The sequence below is a fragment of the Phocoena sinus genome, chromosome 9, assembly GCF_008692025.1.
Source record: "Phocoena sinus isolate mPhoSin1 chromosome 9, mPhoSin1.pri, whole genome shotgun sequence".
Classification (NCBI taxonomy): Eukaryota; Metazoa; Chordata; class Mammalia; order Artiodactyla; family Phocoenidae; genus Phocoena; species Phocoena sinus.
In genome coordinates, this window is record NC_045771.1 from 86,839,677 (window position 1) to 86,861,311 (window position 21,635).

General features: G+C 37.1%; 2 protein-coding genes across 3 annotated transcripts in view; one reads left to right on the forward strand and one right to left on the reverse strand.

Moving 5' to 3' along the window:
* The window catches only part of LRRC17 (leucine rich repeat containing 17), a 101,559-nt gene extending 90,670 nt beyond the window's left edge, over positions 1 to 10,889 (forward strand). For both annotated transcript variants that reach the window (XM_032643035.1, XM_032643036.1), the window contains 2 exons: positions 6,309 to 6,464; positions 10,263 to 10,889. In XM_032643035.1, coding sequence (XP_032498926.1) covers positions 6,309 to 6,464; positions 10,263 to 10,660 — 554 coding nt within the window. In that variant the 3' untranslated portion in view covers positions 10,661 to 10,889. The remainder of the gene's footprint in view (positions 1 to 6,308; positions 6,465 to 10,262) is intronic.
* The window catches only part of FBXL13 (F-box and leucine rich repeat protein 13), a 185,494-nt gene that overhangs the window by 101,901 nt on the left and 61,958 nt on the right, over positions 1 to 21,635 (reverse strand). Inside the window, 2 exon segments of the mRNA XM_032642583.1 lie at positions 16,416 to 16,548; positions 19,003 to 19,098. Coding sequence (XP_032498474.1) covers positions 16,416 to 16,548; positions 19,003 to 19,098 — 229 coding nt within the window.

A 21,635-nucleotide genomic window follows, 5' to 3' on the forward strand; every position in this document is an offset into this window, starting at 1 on the left:
TAGACTTGAGTTAGAAAACCTACTTGATATCGCTAAGGTTCTATCCTCAAGCTAAAGTTAATTTGTACTTGCTGCATCAGGTGACAAAGAGAAAATAGTAGAGTTAAGCTCATTAATTATCTGAGAAAAATGCTATTAACACAAAATTGAAGATTTCTACAGCTATACCACACTGTAATTTAAGAAAAGATAACCTAGTAGGAAATAACTTTCTTTTTTACTGCTTTTCTACTCTGGCCATCCCCTCTCCAGTGAGCCTATTTCTGCCTTTGTCTTTTTTTCCATGATATTCTTCTCTTTTTTCTTGGCAAAAATCAACTTATAAAAATACAAATATATTTTTTATTGCTCTCCTTCCTCAAGTTACTGTTGTTGTCTAAACACAACCTTCCAGACATGCCCCATAAATTCATTCTTCTTGCTTTAAAAACACATGATTTACTGGAAAACAGTATAAATAAAGTTTATATGACATGCACAGTTAGTACATATATACTAACACTAAAGGACAACTCAAGGTCCTCCACTTGTTAGTGACGACGTAAATCAGAGCCTATACTTTTTAGATTATAAAATGAAGGGTAGTTGTGTCTTTTAATATCATCAATATAAATCACTCTCACTATGGTTGATATCAGTCTATTGATTCAGCTGATAATTTACTTTTCATTTTTTGATATATTGTTGATTCCCATAAGTTTAAAGTCAAAGGTCTTCTCTATTAAATTCCCTTTGGTACTGCCTGGCACAGGGCCATGTTCTTTAGATTGATGATAATAATTGAGCTGCTTTCTTTGCTCTTACAGAGCAGTAATTTAAGCAACTTTTAAACATAAAAATATATAGAAGTTAAAAATCATGGCTGGAACTCAAGTATGACACTGAATTTTATCCATTGTAGTTTTCCTTACCCCATTCTATAACTAGATAATAAATGTCAAATACTGAGAATAAATGTTCAGCAGTGTTCATCTCTAACTGCCTGCCAGAGGGTAGTAATACTTTTGATTGTGCTCACATGTTGGACACTATGTAGGATCTAAAGAAGCCTAAAACACGCCATCAAGAGTGGAACTAGCAGTGATATTAATGAGAGCTGCCATCTAAATGCTCTGTGTGCCTAAGACATAGCAGTTTCATGCATTGTCATTTACTCTTCACAACCTTAAAAGAAATACTAGTATTATCCTCATTTTAGGAAGGAAGAAGTTGAGGAGTAGAGAAGTTAGGTTGCCCTTTGAAGATCACATAGGCAATCCCTAAGCAGTTCCCAAGCCATTGGCCACCATGCACTGTCCTCTCTTCCTTCAAGATTCTGGGTATGCCTATTAACCAAGAAGAATTTATAAAAGCCTTCTGGGTGCTTCCTTCCAGTATTGAACCCTCCTCTTAGGCTCTGTACAATTCATCATGTACATGATCACACTCAAGGAACCCGAATACAGATTCCCTTAACTCGGGAATTAGTTGTGCCTTTCCCAGCTGACAGATGATGAGTCAGATGGTGTGTGTAGGGTACCTAATACATGCCATTTTGACCACATAGACCTCAAAGATCACTATTTTTGCCTTAAACATCTGACAGCAAGAAAAAGAAACAATAGCTTTATTCACTGGGTGACAGGCACTTTGCCAACAAAACTTAGTCTTTCAAAGGGAATAAATGTGAGATTAGTTGAAAGCCATGTTTATGCCATATTGAGATGGATGGATTTGCCAAAAATACATGAGAGAGTTTTAAAACTGCTTTTTAGCTTCACATTTACCAGAATAATTTACCATTTTAAGGATTTATTTTACTTCTAAGATTAGGGCTGTGGAGAATTATGACCATAAATTGCTCCCAGCTGCCTCTGAAGATAATTTCACCATTAGTTTGAACAATAATTAAGAACCTTTTATTTGCAATACATAGGGCCATTTATATCTCTTTACCTACCACTACCAAGCCTTAAGAGTAGTTCTGACATTGCTGACAATCAGGGTAGCCTACTAAATGAGAAATTACGTGGAAAAAAATTTCCCAATTTCCTCCTCAAAATCAGCAAGGTTTGGTTGGGGGAGAGGCAATGCTTGCCAGGGGTGATAATCAAGTAAATATGATATTCGTTGAAGGTTTACCAAAAATCTCAGATAGCAGCAAATAACCGTGTGGTGCCTGGTCTAGAAATGGGGACATTGACCAAATTTGACTTCTGGTCTGGGGAAATTTCTTTTTGTGTAATCTTTATCAAAGACAAACATACTTCATATCAACATTTGCATTTCTCATTCAAGTTTAAGGTTAAAAACTAAAGAACTGTTTTTACTCATCAATACAACAAATAAGATTTTTCCATGTTTTTCTAAGCCTACTAGTAAAGGCTTTGGTTTGCATTTCCTGGTATTACTTGTGGATCCTGTTTTTATTCAGGTCTGCTGGTAACAATGCCAAAGTTGGTTCTGCAGTTCATATTCCTCTTCCACAGGTCTGCCACATTGCTTAAGCTGGGTTTCAGGGTGTTCTCATAAACATTTTTTTCTACCCATTTATTTGTGGTTAACCCACTTTAGCTTGTCCTACAATGGTCGCTTGGGACTCACCCTCATGTCCTACAGTGGTTGCTTATCATTCACCCTCATGTCCAGCCCAGCAGATGTGGGTTCAGCAAGCAAGTACTGATAAATAGGCTGTTTTCCAGGACCTAGGAGATACTAACTCTGGTGGCAAGGAAGACCTACAGCCCTTTATGGCTTTGTAGGGCCTTGGTGAGGACTTGGGCTTTTATTCATAGTGAGATGGGAAGCAATGAAAGGGTTCTGCCATCTGGAGGATGGCAAGCCATCTGGTAAAATGACAGGATCTCACATGTTTTAACATGATCACCTGGGCTTAGGACAATATTGGGATAATCCAGACAAGAGGTGATGGTGGCTTGGACCAATGTAGTAGCAGTGAAGGAAGAGAGGAGAGGTGGGATCCTGGGTATTTTGAAATAAAGCTCTATTCCTCTTTTAAAAATCTTCTAAGAAAATGCCACAGCCATTCTCAATAATTATTCCAAATGCTAAATGTCAAGAAATTATTTCTTCTGCCTGTCCTCAAGTGTCTCTGTGGTTTTCACTTTTTCCTGGGATATCCATCTCCTTGTTTACATGTAGTGCCCAAGAGAGAATATAGCTCTCCAGTCAGGGTCTTGCCGGTCCTAAAGGGAGGATTACCTCAGCGTTGCAACATTATAATAAGTTCAAGTCTTAAAATCTTTCACCTTTCTATATGTTGGCAGACACAACTCTAGGTCAAACAAAACAATGTCTTATCGGAGGATGGAAATAAAATCAATCCAAATTTTCAAAGCATTTTTATTACAAGAGGGCTCAATATTCCTGAATCATTAAACTCAACACGTTTAATGAGCTCATTATTTCCCATATGTTAGTTAGATAACTTTGTTGCTGCCTAAGAAACTACCCCAAAACTCTGTGGCTTAAAACAACACACTTTATTATCTCACCGTTTCTGTAGGTCAGGAAACCAGATATGGGTTAGCTGAGTCCTCTACTTCAGGATCTCTCACAAGGTTGCAATAAGATGTGGTTTCACCTGAAGACTCAACTGGAAAAATATCCTCTTCCAAGCTCATATGACTGCTGGCAGGATTCAGTTCCTCAAGGACTGTTGGACTGAGGGCCAGAGTTCTTGCTGGTTGTTGGCCAGAGGCCAACCTTAATTACTTGCCATGTGAGCCTCTCCAAAATGGCAACTTGCTTCATCAAAGCCAGCAAAAGAGAGTCTGCTAGCCAGACAAAAGTCACAATTTCTTATAACCTAATTATGGAAGTGAGCTCCTATCATATTTGCTGCATTCTATTATTAGAAGCAAGTCACTAGGTTCAGCCCATACTTAAGGGGAAGAGTTTATACAAGGGCATGAATATCAGTAGAGGAGATTGTTGGATGATATTTTAGAAGCTGGCTGCCACATACCACTTATTTATTTATGATATATTAGGCACTGTTCTAAACTTCCCTCAGGAAGCTTCCATGGCAAGGAGGGTGCAAAAATGAAAAAAATCAGTAAGATGTACCCTGTGCCTGATGCTGATAACTGCCATTGAGAAAAAGCAGGAAATGGTATTATCATTGCTGTTGTTGCCTACTTGAAAGCAGGGAGATGTCATTTTAAATACAGAGCCAGAAAGGTCTTATGGCCATTCCAATATATTGACCCCCACCCCAGTTGCTCCCCAATCCCCACTTAACCCTACATGACAAGCTTGAGGATTCTAAGCAGATGGAACAGCGTAAGTGAAGCAGAAAGGTACCATGAATAGGCAGCAGAGCATAGTGGTTAGAAGCATAGTTTTGGGGGCTAGCATGTCTGTGTTTAACTCCTAGAGTGTGTACCAAACGTAAAATAGATAGCTAGTGGGAAGCAGCTGCATAGCACAGGGAGATCAGCTCCATGCTTTGTGACCACCTAGAGGGGTGGGATAGGGAGGGTGGGAGGGAGGGAGATGCAAGAGGGAAGAGATATGGGAACATATGTATATGTATAACTGATTCACTTTGTTATAAAGCAGAAACTAACACACCATTGTAAAGCAATTATACTCCAATAAAGATGTTAAAAAACAAAAAACAACCCCAAACACTCAAGGCAGAGATACAGCAGCAAAATTGTCAGCTGCTTCCCTTTATACCCGCTGAGCCTGAGTGTTAAAAAAAAAAAAAAAAAAATCCTAGAGTGTGACTATGGGCAAGTTGTGCCTCAGTTTCTTCATCTGTAAAATGGGGATAATGTACTTAGCTCATAGGGTTCTTGTCACATAATACTTGTTAGGGCACCTAGAAAAAGTTCTTGTACATAGGTACTAAGATACCAAGATCCCATCAAGAAGAAAAAGCAAATTTAACAGTAATAAGGATACCAAAGAAGGAACTACCAATACCATCCCATTAACCATGGATTCTGAGCTGTTAAAAGAAGGGGGGATATAAGATTTATGAAAGTAAACATACTATGAGTTAAGAAATCATATATACCAGAAGGGGTTTTTAAAAAATATTTGGAAAACATTATCAGTAAGTCAGTTATTCTATAGCAAAAAGGGAATTATGGATAAATGGATACCACCTTTCATAAACTTACTGTACCTAGTTCAAGGAATTTCTACTTACTCAGAAAGTCTTTGGGTCATGCTGTTTCTCAGGTGTGAACTAATCTGGACATTTTATTTGTTGCTTCTAATTTTCTTTTGTCTGAACAGGTTTCTCTTCACAGGCTTCACTTGCCCTACTTAAAATTGAATAAAACCTTTTCAGAATATTTTGCTAAAGATTAAAAGAAAGGGCAAGTATTACGCTAAAATATAAAATAAACACACTTTATAGTATTTTAAAGCATGATTTAAAGACAAATATAAATAGTAAGAGATAAATTAGGTGAACCTTGATTTCCTATTAACCTATGAAAAATAACTGGGCTCCTCTTCCAGAGGCTTTTTTGTGGTAGTAGTCATTGTTGACTCAGTAGTAGTAGTAGCAGCACTATTATTACTGTTTCTCCTGAGGAGTCCAATTACTTCAGTACCTTGGGAAGAGTCAGGGAGGAGTGGTGGAGTATAAATTAAGTCACAAGGATTCAGGGAATAAGTGGGTGATGAGGAAGCAGGGGGAGCAAATGAGGACTATTCTTTCTCCAATTTTAGCATCCAAGGAAAGGAGAAATGAGGTAACAGCCTGAGGGTCATCAGGGTGGAGGGCTTTTTGTTTCTTTTTTAGGATGGCAAGATCTGTGCTTGTTAACAGAAGGAGTCTGAGGAGAGGGATAAAAGGAAGATGCAACAAAGAGGCAATAATTAATACTGAAAGTTCTTAGAGGAGTGAGAAGGGAATGGGAGGGGAGGCAGGAAGAGTGGTTTGATTTGTGGGTTTCATTTTGTTTCAGCTTTCTGTTTTTAAGAGCGTCCCAGGTGATTCTAACAGGTGGCCAGGCTTGAGCCCCACCCACCGCCTGATGCCCAGCCAGCTGAGCTGCACTGCCTGCTGTCCTGCTCTTGATTTCTTGCCGCCTCTAGGAAGTTTCTCAGAACAGTTCAGCAAGGAGTGATATCTGCTCCTCTAAGTGTGATGCACTTGGTTCGCTGGGCTTTGGTGGAATTTAGCATATTCTAAGGCTTGTTCATATAGTAATGTTCTTCGGCTTTAGATGGGATATCCTTTTTCCCTTCAAGAGCTGACTCTTCAGTCACACAGGGATAAGAGTGATAGAGCAAATGGGGGCAAGAGGAGAGCTTGATAACCTGAACATTTTTATTTTTTCCAGAGTTGAAGAAAGTTCCAAACAACATCCCTCCAGACATTGTTAAACTTGACTTGTCACACAACAAAATCAACCAGCTTCGACCCAAGGAGTTTGAAGATGCTCATGAGCTAAAGAAATTAAACCTCAGCAGCAACGGCATTCAATTCATAGATCCCGGTAAGTTCCACAGAATAGCCCTTTAAACAGGTGACAGGTGTTCTGTTTTTTTATTATGGCAACATTTATAGTAAATACAATTTAGTTTTTAAAAAACTAGTAAGAAGTTTGAATTTAAATGAAACATGATGCTTATAGTAGAGCTTGCTTGGCCCTCAGAAATATTTGCCAAACTGTTGCTTTATGAAGTATGTAATAAGCAACAATTATTCAGTTGGTCCAAATAAAAGAAGTGTTTTGTAGAATATATTTTAAAAATAAGAGTATATGGCTAGGGCTTCCCTGGGGCACAGTGGTTAAGAATCCACCTGACAATGCAGGGGACACGGGTTCAAGCCCTGGTCCAGGAAGATCCCACGTGCCACGGAGCAGCTAAGCCCCTGAACCACAGCTACTGAGCCTGCGCTCTAGAGCCCATACACCACAACTACTGAAGCCTGCGCACCTAAAGCCCATGCTCCTCCACAAGAGAAGGCACCACAATGAGAAGCCCACGTACCGCAGCAAAGAGTAGCCCCGGCTCACCACAACTAAAGAAAACCCGCACGCAGCAATGAAGACCCAAAGCAGCCAAAAAATATATATATAGGGTATGTGGCCAGTGGTCAGTAATATGCTAAACATGTCGTGATTTTTAAAAGGAAATTCAGATCTGGCATTTTCTTTGCTTTTCATTAAGTCCAAACTTATTTAAAGTAAGACTTTAACTTGTTTAAAGTAAATTTGAAACAATCTGCTAAGCAGAATAAATCAAGCTCATAAAATTAAGATCTAGGGCTTCCCTGGTGGCGCAGTGGTTGAGAGTCCGCCTGCCGATGCAGGGGACGTGGGTTGTGTCCCGGTCCGGGAAGATCCCACATGCTGCGAAGCGGCTGGGCCCGTGAGCCATGGCCGCTGAGCCTGTGCATCCGGAATCTGTGCTCCGCAGCGGGAGAGGCCACAACAGTGAGAGGCCCGCGTACCGCAATAAAAAATTAAAAAAAAAAGATCTAGTGTGCTCATAAATTAAGATAAAATGTGCTCAAACTAGAGCCAGAGGGATTTTATGTAATCCTAAATCAAGATGAATTCTCTTTTCCATCCTTCAAATCTCTTCTCCATTTGCTAAGCAAAGCCTCTGACAAAAATGAGCATGGTAAGTTAACTCACTGAGTTCTAGAAAGAACTGAGAATTACTGCAATGTTGATCAGATTTGTAACGTACATAATATTTGTGCCTTCGCAGTGCGTTCATAATTTGAAAAGCTCTGTCTTTAAAAATGTGTATTACTACTATTAATAGTGCAATGTTAATGTCATAAACATTTTGAGTACAATTGTTTCTTGTTTTCTTAAAGGTAATTTAATACCATTAACAGAACATTAGGATTTTAACATTGTAGAAGTAAAAAGTGAAAATGAATATTCTAGAGCTACCAAGGCATATTTTAGTATTAATAACATTTGTAAATATTAAGAAATCATAATTTTTAAAAACTTTGAAAGGAACAGCAATATGCTACACTCATACCTTAGCCTGTACAGATAGTGTAAACTTGGGAGTATCTTCAAATTTTGAGATCAAAAGCAATTTTCATTTTACATTGAATAAGAATACTATAGAGATACTCTTCTCCCAAACGAAGCGATCATTGTATTAGTGTGCAGGTCAGTCACTGGTAGCCGGTCTCCACAAAGCCAGGCCACAGGGTGAAGAATCTGGAGGTGGAGATCCTCTTTTGCTGAATGAGAACCAAAGAACTGCAAGACAAGCATGCCTGTCTCAGGTCCCTGGGCAAGTGTCTAATCCTCCGCCGCCCCCCCGCCGCTCGCCCGCATGCAGCAACAAAGACCCAACGGAAGCAAAAATAAATAAATAATTTTTTTTTAAAAAAAGAAAAGAGGTCTTCCCTGGTAGCGCAGTGTTTGAGAGTCCGCCTGCCAATGCAGGGGACACGCGTTCGTGCACTGGTCCTGGAAGATCCCACATGCCGCGGAGCAGCTGGGCCCGTGAGCCATGGCCGCTGAGCCTGCGCGTCCGGAGCCTGTGCCCCGCAACAGGAGAGGCCACAACAGTGAGAGGCCCGCATCCCGCTAAAAAAAAAAAAAAAAAAAAAAAAAAAAAGAAAGAAAAAGAAAATTGTGAGATCATTAACTCACAAAATGTTTGCAAATTTTTTAAAATGCAGTGTCTTCAGAACTATCATTGCAAGGGCTGACCTTTTGCTCCTCCCCAGCCACCTGCTCCCCTCTCCCAATGACCCAAGTCATTGCTTTGCACCAAAATAGACTTCTTTTAGGGGGAATTAACGGTTTTGTCTGAGAACAAATGATATGAAAATAGTTAATGGTATTAGTTTGAGAGCATATTTTTCAAATTAATTAATTTTTCAAAATAAGGGCACTGTATGCTCTGAGGAGAGTATTTTAAAAGAGCAATGAGAAAATGTTTGAAACAAACAAAATATTTGAAATCAGCATTGACCTGTAAATTCTAGAGTAGCTGGTCAGTTTACATCAACTGAAGTAGTGATAATTTAGGTTTAGATTTCTTTACTCTCAGAGGGGAAAAAAAAGCTTTCTGTTGTATTATTTTGTGTTATGTGTTTGCTATTTGTTTTAATTATCCACCCTCCAGCAAAATTAAATACATATGGATTCAAAGCTGATAGCTACCATAGCTTGCCAAAATACAACCAGATGTCTTAAAAATGTTGATAAAATTTTTTTTGGTTTTGGACAATACAAGAATATAATTCCTTCCCCCTGGGAAGGAGACTGGGAAACGGCTATTTTCTAGGCATTTTCAGAGTTATATCCCAGAGAGCTGTCAAATCACCCCCAAACACGTTTCTCATTTCTTATGCACTTATGTCTTACATTTGAGATATTTTCCTAATTCATGCCTTTTTTGTGGCATCTTTCCAGTGAGTATTAAAAAATGCACATGAGCACAAAGTACATTTTTACAAAGCTAACTTAAAACTGATTTTTCAAATAAAATATTGTATTCTAGTCAATTTAATCAAGGGGAAAGCTTTGTCTGAGTAAAAACATATTTCAGAATTTTGCATTTAGACACGTATACTGTTAGGGAAATATAATTAAAACCGAAGTCCTCACCCAACACAGAAATCCTCTCCACAATGATAAAGAGAAAGAAGATTCTTTTATTATTGAATAAGCATTAAACCAGAATGTGATGTACATCACAGGCAATCTGCTAAGAGATTGCAGAGACAGAAAGAAATCTCACCCTCTGTATAGCCAAGCAGATACAACCTAATACATACGTGTTTTCAGGATAAATAATAGCTAGTTCTTAAGTAAGAAGACTTGACAGCACCGTTTGTCAAACATTGTTCATTCTAACCTTACTCGCAAGTGAGTTGGCATCTGTGTTAGCTAATTGGCTTTATCAAGAGGAAAACAAACTTCTATCTTTATGACAAGAGGTAATTTTGTGACTTGGAAGAAGGCTCCTACCCCCCCACAGAAACTGGGAGACAGGTGTTCTCTGCCTTGATGTTTCCATTTCAAAGAGATGGCTCCCAGGTTCTTAAGAAGGACGATCCTCATAAAGCTGAAAAAGGCCTCTTTAGTCTTCTAAAGGATATATACACATTTCAAAGAGAAGAGAAAGTACTTGCAAGTTTTCTAAAGTAAGAACGCTGAGAAAAAGGCGGGGAGGGAAATCTTTTCCTTTATTTTCAGTAGAGAGAATTAACTCTCTTATTTTTAATTTAAATTTGTCCTTATAATATACAGTGCACTTAACCCAATTACCCAATTGGTTTAATAAATATTTTCTGTTTCTAGCTGCTTTTTTAGGACTCACACATTTAGAAGAGTTAGATTTATCAAACAACAGTCTGCAAAACTTTGACTATGGAGTATTAGAAGACTTGTATTTTTTGAAACTCTTGTGGCTCAGAGATAACCCTTGGAGATGTGACTACAACATCCACTACCTCTACTACTGGTTAATGCATCACTACAACGTGCACTATAATGGGCTGGAGTGCAAAATGCCCAAAGAATACAAAGGGTGGTTTGTGGGAAAATATGTTCGGAGTTACTATGAAGAATGCCCCAAAGACAAATTACCAGCATACCCTGAAACATTTGACCAGGATACAGAAGATGATGAATGGGAAAAAATACATAAGGATCACACAGCAAAGAAACAAAGTGTAAGAATCACTATTGTGGGATAACTTAGAAATTGTTCTGGTTGCAGCTAATTTTGTATTTGCTAAACTGGTGTTGGAAAACCGCATGTTTAGATTTTGATTAACTGTTTTACCTGTTTAGGCGAGGTTACCCAGCTAAAGGAAGGTTCCCTTAATTATTATTATTGTTGTCACAGTATAGTAATCAAGGGGATACTCTCATGCTGCTTGCCTGCCTGTTTGCAGAACAGCTTTTGATGGTGACTCCACACTGGTAACCTGCAGGAGTTGGGTCCTAATGATGGCGTTAGGAGGTCATAATGTTCTGTATAAATCTTTTTACTGCTTTTTGAAAATTAAAAAAACGTGGTTCATTTTTATATGCTTTTCAAGAGCTGCTTGCACATACCTAAAGATGATCAAAATGAAGAGATACAAATGCTTAGTAATAATAAAATGTAATTCTCTCCCCTCTGCCCCCAAACTTTTTTTTTTTTTTCAGTAAGTCAGCTTGTGCATTGAATAAATTTCCATTTCTGATTCCTGTGCACTCCAAAATGAGGTCCTGGTAAACCCAAATTCTCAACCACCTTTCACTGATCCTTGCAAAAAACTGTCAAGCTAGACCTGAAGGAGAATTGCCACAGGCAATAAGCCAAGAATTTGAGAATTATATTAGAGACGGCTCAGAAGATGGGACTCTCAGAAGCAATTGTAGATGATGTGAACATGAGCTCTGAACAGGTATAAACACTAGTAAATGTGGAAACAGCACTGGTTTTTTAACAGAGTTCAGACTAGGAAGCCACCTGTCAGTGGGAAGGATCTGAGAGCCCTTCCTGCTAAGCTAATAGGTCAAGGAACATAAAACAGGATGAAATTAGGATTCAGGGTCAGGATTTGGGATGAAAAAGAAGCAAACAAAAAGGGAAGTGATATCAGAAGCAACTGAGGGCAGAGGTGGTACCCAAGAGAAGCCCCATGATTTGCGTTGCAGGTTAAAATTAACTCACCTGGAGAAACAATAACCAGAAAGAGAGGAAGTGTCTGAAGACTGACCCCATCAGTTTGTATTTTGATAGTACTGTACTATTAGAAAAATAAAATGCAAAGAAATATGTACATATCATTAGAAATACCACTTTTTCCTTTTTATGCAGATTTTCTTTTCACTGAGTTGAATATATTTCCATTTCTTATATCAAGGTATTCATACAAAGTTTAACAACTGGTCTTATCTGATACTTGTACAAATTTCCGAAGTATAGAACGTGGTAAATAACAAATAGTATTAAGCATTTCTTTTTTTTTTGGCTGCACCACGCGGCTTGCAGGATCTTAGTTCCCCAACCAGGGATTGAACCCAGGCCACAGCAATGAAAGCACCAAGTCCTAACCACTGGTCCTCCAGGGAATTCCCTTGAACATTTCTTAAACACCTATTAGAGGCCAGACACTGTGCTAAGAGCTTCACGTATTCTATTTCTAATTCTCACAAGATCCCTCTGAGGTACATAATATTATCTGCCTTTTCTAGATGAGGAAACCAAGGCTTAGTATGTAGGTAACTTGGCAGGTTAGCTGGCAGGTGGCAGAGCCTGGATTCAGGTCCGCCTAAGTCCTTTCTACTGTGCAAGGATACAGAGCACTTTAAATGTTACCTTTAGTCATGGCTGCCTCACATCAGAACTTCCAGAAACAGACACTAAAAGAATAGTATGTGCTTTTTCTCCTGAAACACTTATGAGGGCAGGTGATAATCTTTGGGTCATGTCAGTTAATTCTATTAATATGTATAGGAAACCAAGAGAGTGGGAAGCTGGAACTATTGCTGGAGCTGGTGGTTCAGGAAATGACACTGGATTGTAAGGTTCTAACCACTATGCGCATTTTATCAATGGTTTGGGTCAGGGTGGAGACTTAGAAATACTGGTTCTCAATGCAAATTCTCACATTGTTCAACATGAGGTATTGAAGGTAGCTGTTAAGTTTGAAGTGTTACCAGAGAGATGTAATAAATTCACTTATTGTTGATGAGCACTCAGAGTGGAATATTAAATAAAACATCCAAGATTTGATGGTGGAGAATGCCAGGTGGGACCTCAGTGGAAGACAGAGGCACACAGTGGGAATGTGAGGGTTCTGGAAAGAAATAAGGGCATTAAATCTGATTCAGAGAAAGGGCCCAAGTTACTCTCTGATTTAATTTTTGGAGGCTAGCTGGGAATTTTATTGGTTTATTTTTATATTCAGGATCATTCCCAGGGAGCTATTTGAAAATAAAGCTCTGGAACACATCATGATAGAAATTGATCCAGACCATCCAAAAGTAAGTCATTTAGAATTGCTAATATCTCCCAGGGCTAAAATTTAAATACATTTTAAAAAGCTTAAAATTTGCTCTTTTTTTGTATCAGAGTTTATATTTTTTCAGGGAAGCATAGTTGATCAGTGATGGAATTAATAATTATATACCTCCTCTTCTGCTAATTTCTTTTTTAATTAATTTTTATTGGAATATAGTTGATTTATAATGTTATGTTAGTTTCTGCTGTACAGCAAAGTGAATCAGTTATACATATACATATATCCACCCTTTCTGCCAACTTCATACTTGATTGATTAATAACTTGCCTTTGCAACTTCCTTCTGTTCAGTAGGTGATGAAATTCAAGAGATTTTTTTTAAAGTATATTTTATGGTAGTCAAAAATAATAAAATCCTGAGATCTACATATTTGAACACATATGTTTAAATATCACTTGAGTTTTTATCCAAATACCCAAGTGTTTTTTTTTTTCATCTAGTTCTAAGATTCTTTGATTTGTCTGAAGTAAATAAGATTTACTACAAGCTGAGTTCTCCTGAGTCCTAAGCCTGAGTCAACTCTGACCTAATTCTTGATTATTTGGGAAAGATATTTAACATTAAACAGTTCAGATTATTCATTTACTAACCATCCCCTCCTCTGGAGTTTACGCCCTGGATCAATTAACGTCTGTTTCTGAGAAATCTGAACAAGTCTCCGCTCTAGCAAATAGAAGCAATTCAGTAATGAGAATCTACTTGTCTAAATTCTGTGAGATGTTGGGGCTTCTTTCTGCAGGAGGTGGAGTGTTGGTGAATGCTGGGGAGATGTAATATGTATCAGTCAACAGTGTAACAAGGGAACTCCTATAAGACCATCAGCTGCCTTTTTAGCAGAAACTCTGCACACCAGAAGGGAGTGGCGTGATATTTTTTAAATGATAAAGGGAAAAAGAATAATCTACTCAAGGCTATCATTCAGATTCAAAGAAAAGATCAAGAGTTTTATAGACAAGCAAAAGCTGAAAGAAACTGGGTTTACAAGAAATGTTAAAGGGACTTCACTAAGTGGAAAAGAAAAGGCCACAACTAGAAATATGAAAATTACAAAAGGAAGAAAATCTCATCGGTAAAGGCAAATATACAGTAAGGATAGCACATTAACCACTTATAAAGCTAGTAGGAAGTTTAAAAGACAAAAGTAGTAAAATAATCTATATCAACAATGAGTAGTTAAGAGATGCACAAAACGAAAGATGTAAACTATGATGTCAAAGACAAACTTGGAGGGAGTAAAAATGCAGGGTTGTTAAAATGCATTCAAACTTAAGAGATTAGGAACTTAAAATAATCAAATATGTATAAAGATTGCTGTATATACACCTAATGGTAAGTACAAACCAAAAATTTATAATAGATACACACAAAAAGAGAAAAAAAATCCAAACAAAACACTAAAGATAGTCATCAAATCACAAGGAGAGAGAGCAAAAGAAGAAAAAAGTAACAAATTGGTTTAAGATGGCAGACTAAGCACGTTTCAGTTTTCCTCTCCTACCCAAATTACAAGAAATAAATGATTTTTAATCTATAATATCCTTGGAAAACCAAAAGGCATGGTCTTGGTGGATCAGAAATTAATAGTTCCTAAAAATCCAAAGGCAGACATGACCAGATTGGATGAGGAACATGCATAAGATGGCTGCTGTAAAAGATGGAGCAGCATTATATCTTTATGAAGCGTGTGTCCCAGAAATTAAAAGATATAATAATATTAACACCATTCTCATTAAAAATATGAGAAAAGGACTCAAGAACGAGACAAGATGGCTGCATATCCTTGCTACTGAAAAAAGAAGTAAAAGATACAAGAATAGGAATGAATGGAAATAAAACTTAGTATTTCCAGATGACATGACAGTCTACCTAGAAAACCTAAAAGATTCAACTAACAAACTTAAAACCAAGAAGATAGTTTAATACGTGATCAGGTAAAATAACATCATATATAAAGCTACTGCTTTCTTCAGCACCAGCAATAACCAATTAGAATTATTCCATTTTGTGTTTTTTCTTTTTTCAATTAAAAAAATATTACAGATAACAGTTGAAACCCCTTGTGAACCTCTTCCCCATTTCATTCAACCCTCTCCACCTTAGAGGTAACCACTATCTTGCATTTGAGGCTTTTGATTCCAATGCATGCTTTTTATATTTTACTGTGTGTGTGTGTATGTACAAGTGCCCTTGAATATATAGTATTGAAATTATTTCCAAATATAAAGTGTATGGTATGATTTTACACATTGAAAAGTTGTATACAAATGGTATTAGATTATGTATATCATTCTGCAACTTGCTTTTGTCCATTAATATCTTTAGACTCATCCATGTTGATATTTATATGTGTTTATGGCATTCTTTCTTATCTGAAGTCAACATGGATGTGTACTTTTTGAAATCTATTTTTTCTCTCATTTCCAGAAATACATATGGAAACTTAAAAATGTACCTCAAAGGACATATGGGTTAATGCAATGTGTTAACCCATATGTCCCCCCAAAATTCACATGTTGGAATCCTAACCCCCAATGTGATGGTATTAGGAGGTGGGGCCTTTGGGATGTAATTAAGGTGGAACTCTCATGAATAGGATTAGTGCCCTTACACAAGGGATTCCAGAGAGTGCTCTCTCCTGCTCTCTACCATGTGAGGATACAGGGAGAAGACAAGAGTCCACGACCCAGAACAAGGCCCTCACTAGAGCCCAACCACGTTGGCACCCTGATCTTGGACTTCCAGCCTCTAGAGCTATGAGAAATAAGTTTTTGTGGTTTATAAGCCACCCAACCAAAATGGAACTTTATTATAGCAGCCTGAACTAAGACAATTAAATACAGACTTCACAAAACAGCTTGAAAAAACTGGAAATAACCTCAATGTCCATCAATAGGAAGAAAGTTAAATAAGTTACAGTATAGCCATAGTATGGGAAAATAACTTTGTAGTTCTATATGTACTGACATGAAAAGATTTCCAAGACATAATAGAAAATATAAGACAGTATGATCCCTTTAATGTTAAAAATTAAAATTGTGTATTTTTAATCACAAATACATAAATGTATTTTAGAAAAACAGAAAGACTGATAATGTTGAGTACCATGGGGTAAGTGAATGGGTTTGAGGGAGATGAAGGTAGATCTGCTTCTACTGTCTATTGTTAGAATTTCTTTAATGAGAAGTTCTTATATTGTATTTTATTAGTGGATAAACTAATGACATATAGATAGAAAAATGTTAGACAAAAAAAAAAAAATAAGTCAATAAGAATGACCAAAGGACCAACTCCCAGGGCATACACTCCAGCAAGAGCTGGCTATATTATAGGACTTTTAAATAGTTTTAATAGGCATTCTTATGGCCTAAGGCGGTAATTGAATTTTCCATTTTAAAATACAGGAAAGCAAGACAAACAGTTGTAATGAACATACTTACTGATCTCAAAGTTTTCAATCGGAGAACACAACCACGAAAATTCAAGCACAGCACATTTAGACGCCACCTTTGCAAAGTAGACACTATGTGTTTATCTGTGATTATATTTTTTACTGCGGAAAAATCAATCTAAAAAGGATAAACAAAAACATTAAGAAATGAGAGAGATCTTTTGCATGTAAAACTTTAAAAATATTTTTAAAGCATCAAAGAACTAAAATTTCTTCATCTCACCACTCATTTTTTTGGGGGGGGGGTTGGGTTTTTTGTGGTCATTCCCAGGTTTAATTGCAAATAGATTTTTTTTCATGGTCATTCCTAGGTTTAATTAAAAACAGATTCTAAATGTCCAGTCCAGGTTGACAGCTGGGAGGGCAGGGGTCTCACATCCACCCCTCAACAGAGTCAACTGTCTTAGAGTGGCCTGGATGCCCCCCTGTAATTCCAGGTGAGCCGCAAGGCTTCCCCCTTCTTCAATGTCAGTGAACTCTCCTGGGTTCATCATTAACGTGTGCCTGCTTCTTTTTTCATGAGCATAAGCTATACATTGAGTCCTTGACTATAGGAAAGACAGTTTAGAGTGTGTGGTCTATAATGGCCTTTTCATAACTCATAATTTGGAGTGGGTAGTTCTAGAGAAAAGGAAAGATGACCTGAGTGTACCTTGCTGATTATATGTAAAATTGAAGAGCACAGAGGTTTAGTGAGCTCCGAATGGCCAGGGCTGGTTGATAAACAATAACATAGTATTTTTTAAATTGAAGTATAGTTGATAACAACATAGTATTAATACTATCTTTCAGCTAAAAGATTAAGTATATGAACATTCACTTTCTCATTACCTTCTGAACAAAACTATTCTTTGTGCTAAAATGTTTGTTATAGTTGCGCCACATTTGCGCACTCACAAATAAAGGAAAAAATAACTGCAAATGAAGGACAACACATAATTGAGGAAAGAGAAATTTGCTGAACATAAAGCAGCTTAACTTCCAATCCTGGCTTTGTTCTCCACTGCCATATGCTCATATTTTCTTCATCTTTACCCAATGAAGTCTTGGCAGAAGTGCTGGCTTTTTCTGCCATTTTTCTGCAAGATTTGTCCTGATTTTAATATTGTACATGTTCTTTCTCTTCCAGATCATTTGGATTTATTTATTTTTCTTCTTTATGGGTTTTCCAAAGGAAAAAGTAACACCTAATCTGTCACATAAGTAAGAGATTTATTCCTTTAAATCAGTGGTTCTTAGTGTGGTCCTGGGACCAGCAGCATCAGCATCATCCAGAAACTTGCTGGAAATGCAAATTCTCAAGCCCCACCCCAGACCTACTAAGTGAGAAACTCTGGGGGTGGCAACCATCAATCGTCTTAACAATCCCTTCAGATGATTCTAATGCATTCTAAAGCTTAAGAATCACTGCCTTGAACTAAAAATACATCTAAGACAGGAATACTAAATTTGGTAGCTAAGAGGGGTTAACTAAGACAGAAGCACATTTTCTTATTGCCATTGCTGCATAAGATGAGAGTAGAGCAGTATAGCCAAGAATGGGATGGTGTTCTGATGAGATGTAAAGATTCTCAGTTGACTTATGGAGCCTAGATTCCCTGTACCTTGTCAACTCCTCTTAGTTTCTTTGTCAAAGTTTCTGCAGAATGGCCCTGACCACCTATTCATAGATCAGTCTGAGCACATGATATCATTTGTCCTCCAATCAATAGCAATTAAGAAGGGGTGGTGAAGCCAGCTATTTACTGGACTTAGGCAACAAGGAAAATGTTACTACTCCAACATTTGTTGATGGCATAAATGATCACAGTTGTTAAGATTAAAGCAATCATCCAAGAGAAAGAAAAGAAAGGTCATCAGGGATATCACATGCTTATTTTCTGTTGTTGGCTAAGACCTACCACCCAATGTCTCTTTGGAATGAAAAATATAAGCTTGTTCTAGTTTATGAGAATAGTATAAAAATAGTGCAATGACAAGAACAATACAGAGGCATGAGCCTAGGAGTCCGCATTAGAAAATTCCTGAGTGTGTGTGTACATGTGCATGCAAATACACTAAGAATTATCAAACAAGCTTTGCGTACATGTATATTTTAGCCCTATTTCATGCTCAGTAATTTTTTTTCCTTTACTCCATATTTTGTGCTGCTTTGTTGTATTTTTTGAACCAACAATAATAGCTAATATTTACTGAGTGCTGCCTACATGCCAGGCTCTACAGTAAGCGCCTTGCTTGCATTTTCTCAATATATCTCTGGAGCTCCTTGAGTAAGGCAATGTTAAGCCTAACTCAGTTATAATGGAGCTTTGTTTCAATCCAAAAAATAATATTCAATTTATTTCTACTAGTTAAATTAGAAAATACTCATATTGAATTTCTTCAAATAACATTTTTTTATCTTGTCCTTCAGGCTTGTGCCTGGACAAAAGAGAAACAAACGCACCTACTTTTTGTGGCCCCATGTTGTGGAGCAGGGAAGAAGGTATTCCCCATTACAGGTGGCTTTATAGCAGTCTATTCTCCTTTGAGAACTAGAATAAAGACATAACTTCAGGTCGTGTCTACTTACACCATTCCACAATGAGCTCATTTGTGTCATCAACAACCAGGAGCGATTAACTTGACCACATATTACCACATCTCTTAAACTGAGGTAGGAGAAAATCTAAACACAAAGAAAAACATTCACGATTTTGAATTTTGATCTAACTCTTCAATTTACCATTTTGTGTGAGTGTGTGTGTGTGTGTGTGTGTGTGTGTGTGTGTGTGTGTTAATGGTAATGTAATCTGTATATTGTGGTAGCAGGGGTTTATGTGCTTGAATTTTATCTGAAGGTAGGAATTTTATCTAGAGTTCTAGAACTTATCTGATGCTGCCTTTGATATAATGTGATCAAATTGATAGTTGCAGAAGGATGGTGAGGAAGATAGGTAGATTTATTTTATTTTCTGAATTAAAGTGGTATTCTGTTAGAAAGTGAACAATTTTCCTAAATAATAGCTGGTACTACATAGAAGGCATTCAATAATTATTTTCTGAACTGGAGTCTTTTTAAAGTTATAGGATTCCTGGGAAAGATCAATAAACCCACTTTGGCTTCTATTTCTAGAAAAATGGTAGACTAGAAAATCTGGAAATCCTCTTGATACAAAACATCAGTAAATGCTAAAACAAACGTTTTTAAAAATATTTCCTTTTTAAATTTTTTAAAATTTCAGCTTTATTGAGGTATATTGACATAAAATTATAAGATATTTAAAGTGTACATCATAGTGAGTTGATTTATGTATACATTGTAAAAGGATTCCCCCATCTAGTTAAATTAAACGTATCCAACATCTCACATACTTATCTTTATTTATTTTTATGAGAACATTTAAGTTCTACTCTGTTAGCAAATTTCAATTATACAACACAGTGTTATCAACCATAGTCATTATTTAGATGACTTTAGATTACTTTTAATCTAAAGTGTATTAGATTATTTATCTCTATGTATTACTTTAGATTCTCAGACCTTATTCATCTTACAGCTGAAAGTTGATATCCTTTTTCCAAACTCCCTATTTCCCCTACCCCATGACCTCTAATAATCAGTTTTCTACTCTCTAAAACAAACATTTGTTTTTAAAAAATAATTGAGTTTTCAAGAAAGTAAGGAAAATATCCAGAGCCCCAGTCTTTGTAAACCCAGACACACAATAAGATATCCATGCCATAGTTGCTTGGGAAGAAAGAACAGTGGAGGTGGTTGCTGCTTTTCATAACAAATAGGTTCAGATTTTACTGGCCATGCAGGGACAGAAAAAGTTACCAGGCTTATACAAAGCTGGAGGTCATAACTGAGTCAGAGAGAGAAAGAGAAGGAGACAGAGAAAGGGAGAGAGACAGAGAAATCCAGGATTATAAAAAAGAGATGTAAAAACAAAATAAAAAACTGCTATTGACAAGAGAAAAACTGAAGTACCTAGCCTGGGATCAAAAAAATTTCCCAAAGAATTTGTAACCAAAGACCACTTATTGTGTGCATTGGAATTTGAATTTTATTATTTGTGGGATCTAACTTGAATTTATTACCTTTGTAATTGTATTTGATACATTAACATGAAAAGAGTTTCCAACTTGGTAGTAAATATGGGGCATTTGGCAGAAATAAATACCCTCTCTCTAAAGAAACACACCCTCAAACCTGGCCTTGTAGAATTTGTACAGATTAAGCCACAACAAAATGAGCTCTCAGTAAAAATTACAAAACACAGGAAGGAAAAAAAATCCAACAAGAGTAAACAACAGAAAAACAATAACTTCATGAATAAAATTGTCAGTAATCCTGAAAACATTAAGGTGATGAAGACAAAAAAATTCTTGAGAAAAGCTGTTGTTGAAAAAGGACTGGGCAGATTTATAAAGAAACCAAATACAATTCATGGCAATTAAAAACATAATGATTGAAACTAAAAACTCAACAGATGAGTTAAATAGCAGAAGAAACCCAGCTAATACAAGGAATAGCAAACTGGATTATGTATAATGAAATTACACAGGATAAAGCACAGAGATAAAGAGATGGAAAATATAAAGGAGGTTAAGAGACACATTATATAACATAAAAAGGTCCAATATTCTATATATCTTTATAGAATTTCCAGAAGGAAGGAACAGAGCAAATGGAATCAAAGCAAAACTCAAAAATAGGGCTTCCCTGGTGGCGCAGTGGTTGAGAGTCCACCTGCCGATGCAGGGGACACAGGTTCGTGCCCCGGTCCAGGAAGGTCCCACATGCCGCGGAGCGGCTGGGCCCGTGAGCCATGGCCGCTGAGCCTGCGCATCCAGAGCCTGTGCTCCGCAACGGGAGAGGCCACAACAGTGAGAGGCCTGCGTACCACCAAAAAAAAACACAAAAACTCAAAAATATTACAGACAAAAATGCTTTAGAACTGATGAAAAGCAACAATTCTCAGATTTAAGAAGCACAAGAAATCCCAAACAGGATAATCAAGATACCATGGGTTTGTAATGAAATTGCAAAAGGCCATAAGCAAAGGAAAACCTTAAATGCAACCGGAGACAGATTACCTACAAAAGAATGTCACTTAGCAGTCGCAGAAAGCATAGTCAGCAGAAAATACTTACCAATCTCAGATACCACATGCAAGTAAATTACAACTCAAGGATGAGTATTAAGTAAAGACACTCTAC